The sequence below is a fragment of the Antrostomus carolinensis genome, unplaced genomic scaffold (assembly GCF_000700745.2).
Source record: "Antrostomus carolinensis isolate BGI_N321 unplaced genomic scaffold, ASM70074v2 scaffold5018, whole genome shotgun sequence".
In the NCBI taxonomy this organism is placed as follows: Eukaryota; Metazoa; Chordata; class Aves; order Caprimulgiformes; family Caprimulgidae; genus Antrostomus; species Antrostomus carolinensis.
In genome coordinates, this window is record NW_010333583.1 from 1 (window position 1) to 6,658 (window position 6,658).

Below are 6,658 nucleotides of genomic sequence, written 5' to 3' on the forward strand. Positions count from 1 at the left end.
CTCCTCCTCCTCCTCCTCCGCTTCTAGATGTCATTTTGAGATTTATTTTTGTTTGTTTTCCATAAATTGTAAGAATTGTTGTTATTTTTGTAAATTCACCTTTTCCACATTTGTTCTTTTTAAAAATGTCCCCCCTTTCTAGTTGTTTTATTTATATGAAATGTGTCAGAAGATAAGAAAATTATATATTTTTTTTATGAGAACATATATAGCACCTTCTGATGTCTCCAGTGACTCTTGGCACCAAAATTATTAGGAATCTGAATTTATGGTACTCTGTGTTTGAGCTCAAAGAATGCACTATGAAAAATTTTCTTTACTTCTCTTTTTGTGACTGCCCTATGTCTTCTGATAACCTCCCAAACTTGTCCTGTTCCTGGGCACCTGCAGGCTAGGCAGCTATTGTAAGAATCATAAAGCATGAGTACTGAATGAAAAACAGAATAATTGTATAATTAATGGTGTGGGCTGAAGAGAAAATTGTTTAGAAGTAGAGCATGATGCTGGAGCAGTTGAGTAATTAAGTCCTGCCCTTGTAATGCTCTTCAGTTTTTTCTGTACTGTGCCCTGACTGTACTTTCAGTCATCTAGCAGTTTTAAAATCCTGTAGTTTCTGCAGGCTAAAATCACATCTTACTCAAATGGTCTGTTTGTCTGTGTAATTAATTAGGAAAACTTTTGCTCTTTGTCACTCTGTATCTCAAAGAAGATCAGATCTGGGAGAATCAGATTAGGCTGGAACTGTTTCTGTTCTCCTGCACTTGAAAATATGACTGCACCAGAGAACTGTACCCTATTTGAGGCAGCAAGCTATCTTAATTTGGCAACTTTTTGTTCATTCTTCTTTCTTTTACACTTTATAGAAACGGAAGCTCCAATTAAGCCCAGAGCAATGTAGCAACTTTTATGCAGACCAATATGGAAAAATGTTTTTTCCTAATTTAACAGCCTATATGAGTTCTGGACCTGTAGTTGCTATGGTTCTTGCCAGAAATCGCGCAGTCTCATACTGGAAGGAATTGCTTGGACCATCAAACAGCATCAGAGCTAGGAGAACTCACCCTCACAGGTAACTCACTGATGGGCCTTGATGAAGTCAGTAGGATTTTGTCTTTCTCTTCACTGAGACCAGAGTTTCTCTGCTTTTTCCTTTTTTTTTTCCTTTTACAATAGATATATACGTTTCCAGTGGCCTGTTATCTCTTAAATTCTGTGTAACAACACAGCTTTTCACCTTTGGTTTTTAGTATGTAAAGTTTTACATACCCATTTTACGGAGAATGCTGAGTGCATGAACATAAATTTTAGGTACTTATTTTGTTTAAAAACAAAATCAAGCTAGTGCCTTGATAATTAGTCTCTATATATTACTTTTATATGCTCTCAGACTGTAGAGACTTGGAAGGGATTTGCAGTTTCCTAGCAAGCAGTTGTTTCTCTTTTCATTTATTTATTTCTTTATTTAGCTTAAGAGCAATCTATGGGACTGATGATCTGAGGAATGGATTTCATGGCAGTCTCAGCATTTCCGCAGCAGAAAGAGAAATCCGATTCATGTTTCCAGAAGGTAAAATAGTGCAAATAATACTTTGCCAATCCTTGGGAGTATCCTTCCCAAGTCCTTCCCACTTGTCTCTGGCCGGGTTGTAGGTATAGTTGGATTTACAAAGGGTTGGGTTTGTTTTCTTTATGAGGATGTGAGTCTCTTTACATATAAGTTGATATTTTCTGCTACAAAAAATGTACCAAAATGTATCTAAAGAGCCATTATAGTTAGAGGGATGGCTTATACTTTTCAAACTCTGTGGTCTGGAGCACACAAAGCTGGTACATAGAATGGTTTGGATTGGAAAGGACCTTAAAGATCATCCAGTTCCAACCCCCCTGCCATCAGCATGGACACCTTCCACTAGACCAGGTTGCTCAAAGCCTCATCCAACCTGGCCTTCAACACTTCCAGGGTCGGGGCATCAACAGCTTCCTTGGGCAACCTGTTCCAGTGTCTGGCCACCCTCACAGTGAAGAACTTCTTCCTAATATCTAATCTAAACCTCCCCTCTTTCACTTTAAATCCATTTCCCCTTGTTTTGTCATTAACTGCCCTTATGAAAAGTCCTTCCCCAGCTTTCTTGTAGCCCCTTCAGGTACTGGGAGGCTGCTATAAGATCTCCCCAGAAGAGAGGTACATACTCCAGAATATCCTTCTGGCATTGTCAGCCCCAGGGGTTCCTGTTGGCTTGAGAAGACTGACTGTCTTCTTGGGCTCAGGCTGAGTAATTCCTGTTCCACAGCAGCTGGATGCTTACAGGACAGTGCAACTCCAAAGTGCCCGAGAAATGGGCCATAGAACCTGGACAGGCTGGGAGAAGATCTCTTGTTTGTAATGTAACAGTTGAAAGATGACTTTGCTCTTTGACAGAAAGATGGAGGAGAAACTGCTAGAAAAACTTGTCTGTTTCTGTCAGCTGGATCAGTTTAGTCTAATAAAAGAGGTTGCACTTCCCTACAAACCTCACCCTTTGTAAACTATGTTGCTTCTCCTAACGACAAAGCTGGACTGAAAGTGGGATTTTTAGGGTTTCCAGAACCTGGCTCCACACTGCAAGAGGGAAGTTCTAAACATGGGATGTATTGTTTCTCTCCTGTCCACAATGCATCTTTGAGGATATAGGTTTTCCCCAGATGATCTGATTTCCTCCCCTTTCATAATTGTCTATAATTAGTAAGATGACCTCGGGGACATGGTAAAGAGGTTCTGGTAATTTTGCAGTTTGTTGTGGAAGAAGCTATAAAAACCATTATGTATTATTAACTTCTTAACAGCAGCTCATATATAAACAACCTTTGAAAAAAACCTCACCTTTTTAAAATCACTCAACAGCTGTGGTTCCTCTTTACAGTGATCTTGGAGCCAATTCCAACTGGACAAAGAGCCAGGGATTACTTAAACCTTTACGTAAAGCCGACGTTACTAGCTGGGCTCACTGCACTGTGTAAAGAGAAGCCAGCAGATCCAATGGTATGTACAGGGTGTCAGGGGTGTGGTGTGTGCTTTGTGTGATAGATTTACTTTCTATGAGTAAAGTCCCTGTATATAGGAAAGCTACTCTGTTTTTTTTTTTAAAGAGCTGTGTTGTTTTAGCTACCTGCTAATGAGCTAATCAAATAACATTGGCCTTTCAAGAAGCTGATTGGTTTGTTAACAGATGAAATGAGGGTCAGGACTAAATGGAATCAGCCTTGATGAAATGACAGGGTGTTTAGGTGACTTCTATAAAGCTCCTTCTAGCATGTAATTGTTATGGATGGCTGGAAAGTTGAATGGGTGCTATCATATGATGATAAATGTAAGTTTTTACTTTATTTACTGTTTCTGAGGTGAGTTTGAGACAAAATAGCTCTCATACAATAGATACTGAGATTAGATGCTAATCCCACTGGTAGTAGTTACACAGCGAGTAAAATACTGCACAGTTATTAGCAAGGCTGTCTGTATTTTACCATTATTATGTTTATTTAAATTATTATTACCAGTCCTTCTGTAGCATAAGCTATTGTTTTGACTATACAGCACCAATTAGCATTTACTTGGGTTGCTCTGCAGTCCACCAGGAAAATGAGTTATAATTCTTCTGAGTGAAACTCGTCTTGAACAGTCAAACTAATCAACCAAAAATTCTTCTGTCTTCTTGTAACCCCTTTCTAGTTACCAAGCTGATGCATCTTGCTCTCCTCTCATGTATTATTCTTTTTAACCATGGATGTCATTCAAATTGCAGTTCTGGAAAGACTAGGGTTAATTTCCTGTTGTGTTTTTAGTGGTGGTGGGGTTTTTTTGTTTGGTTGGTTGGTTTTTTAATTCCTAAACAAAACTAGCTTTCTTTCACCTGGAAAAAATATAGTAAATGTTTTTTGTATTCTTAAAGTTCAAGTTGTTCACACTAGTACTTCTTTAAGAATGCAGATAATTAATCAGTGTGACAATTTACTGGCAGTTGTGGTGGATTCTACATCATTATCAGGTTTTTAATCAAGATTGCATTTTTATAAAAGATGAATTTCATTAAAAAAGGCTGAAAAATAATTCAGGGGTGTTTCTATGAACAATGTGGTCTACATGAGGTCAGATTAAATGTACTGTGACTGTTCCAGCTTTATAACCTGTTTACTTTGTATGTCTGGCACTGTTACCATAGAAATCTAGAAAACAGTCCATCCCTCTGCCCGAAGGCCAGACCACTTGGATCCAACCATCCTCACAAATGTTTGTCTGGGCCTGTTCTTTAGCACTCCAAATAATGGAGATTCCACAGTTTCCCTAGGCAATCTGTTTCAAGCACTTCATTATACTTAGTTAAAAAGCTTTCACTAAAAGTTAACCTAAATCTCCTCTACTCGAATTTTAAGCCCATTACTGTTTTTTTTCTTTTACTATCTCCAGAGGACATTGAAGACAATGTAATATCTCTTTTTTTGCAGCAACCTATTGAATATTTGAAGAGCGTTACCACTTTCTTTCCCTTCAGTTGTCTTCACTGTATTAAAACCTGATTTTTTTCCTCTTACATTATAAGTCACACTTCTCCAGCTCATTCTTTTTGCTTCTAATTAATCTCTGCACTCTGAGCACAATTTTCTAGCCAGTTATATGGTAAATAATAGTAACTTTCTCAAGACTATGCTTTCCTTCCTTGCTGTATTCTTAAAGTTCAAGTTGTTCACACTAGTACTTCTTTAAGAATGTAGATAATTAATCAGGGTGACAGTAAGAAAGTTATAAAGCTATATGAAGCAGTGTCAGTAGCTTTACTAAAATTAAAACATGATATTTGCTCCTTCTTCCCTGTCCGTAATGTCTATGACCTTGTAACAAAAGGAAAACAATGTTGATTTGATACTCCTTTTTTTACACATAGATGTTGGTTATTGCTTTTCAGTTTATCTGCCAGGTGACTTACAGGGAGATTGACGGAATGCTGGTTTTTTCCTAGTATTCTTCCAGGAACTGAAGAACTGAATTGGGGGTGATTTGTCTCTTCCCCCAACCCCCCCTTTTTTTCCCCCTCTCCTTTCTTTTTGAAGATGGCATCATCAGGAATGGTCTCTCCACTCAGAAATACTTGCTAGCAGCACAGAGCTTGTCTCAGCCAATTCCTTAAGTGACACTGGATAAATTTCAGTGGGCTCAATGATTTCACAATTTCTTTTTTCCAAGAAGTCTTTCTAAGAGGTTTTGGGGTCTGGTTTGGTTGTTTTACCATTTCTGTCTTGAGTTCTTACTCTGCTGCTGCTATTGCTGACTAACCTGTGGGGATTGTCATAGCGCTCTGCTTGTTGTCTCTTTCTTGGCAAACCAATCTTTTTGTACCTGGCAATAAAAGGAGAGTGTTGCTTCCCTTCCTGGTCTGCTGTTCGGTCAGTTCTTTCGCTTCACAGTATGGTATGAAGTTTGTTGTACTTAGCATTTCAGAAGCTAGTCGTCAACAGCCTTGTGAAGTCGCTAAGGATGTGTTAAAAACGTCTCTTTACAAGTGGAGAAATCGAGGCAAAGGGTTAATTTGCCTGAGGCCAGACCGAGACATCAGCAGATGAAGTTGGGACTCACAGCATTCCTACCTCCCACATTCTTATTTCAGTACAGTTTGCTGGAAGACTTCTAAGATTAATTTCAAAAAGTAAATGTAAAAAAAAACCCAACACCACAACAAAACAAACATTTTGGTTTTAGGGTTTAGGTTCTAGAAGGTGATTTCAGTGCAGAAGTCTGGCACTTTCCATGAGTGATTACTAGATAAATTATCTGTGTTGTCAGGAGTCACATTTCATTAAGCAGTTTGATGAATATTGTAGAACCTCCTTCCAAAACAGAGTTGTCTGGATTATTTGAAGTATGGCTCAGATGTTCTTATATGCATGAAATGATAGACATTGCCCAGAAAAGTTGTCTTGTAAAGGTCAGTGTGAATTGTTCAAAAGCAATATAACCTGTGAAGTTTAAAAGAAATTTTGAAAAAAAAAAACCAGGTTATTTGTCTGTCTGTTTTTCCTGAAAGGTCTTCATTTCGCAGCACAGTAGGAGAGTGTCTGTATCAGAGGTTTCAAATGATGCTTTTAATGTTCTCCCATACACTTAATAGAGAAAAACAGAAAACTGAAGATGGTATTTGTGGTTTTGTTTTGTTCCACAGACTTGGCTTGCTGACTGGTTGATTGAACACAATCCTAATAAACCTAGGCTGCAACATCAGATCACTGAGGAAGAGCATCAAGGGTGAGAGCTCGATGGAAACCATCTCCAGCATTCCAAGTTACAGACGTTTACTGAACACTTTCAATGTATCCCTTGGCTATGTAATCAATATTATCTGAAGTAAATGTTATTGTCCTACCTACCTGTGTCTTCATGGAATGCATGACCTTACACTTCACCAGGATTTAATATTTCTAGTAGCTTTTCTGTTGACATAGTGAATGTAGAATTACACACTAAATTTACGGTGTCAGGTGATTCGAGAAAGACAAAATTCCCATCAGGTGTGTCAGCTGCTATTTTCCCTGTTTATCTTGGTTTGACTGTCTGAGGAGAACCAAATTATTTACCCCAGCACAGATTTCCAAGTGCCATCCAGGTGTCCTGTGCTTTGTGAAACTGAGAGTT

The 6,658-nt window shown here is 38.4% G+C and overlaps 1 protein-coding gene across 1 annotated transcript; it reads left to right on the forward strand.

Annotated features, from left to right (window-relative positions):
- Nucleotides 1–863: 863 nt before the first annotated feature.
- On the forward strand, nt 864–6,388 carry NME5 (NME/NM23 family member 5; the record flags this gene model as incomplete). The annotated part of the gene is made up of 4 exons (XM_010173902.2): nt 864–1,069; nt 1,467–1,567; nt 2,901–3,019; nt 6,189–6,388. Coding segments are annotated over 4 exons (513 nt in total), but the record flags the coding sequence as incomplete, so codon positions are not given.
- Nucleotides 6,389–6,658: the final 270 nt, after the last annotated feature.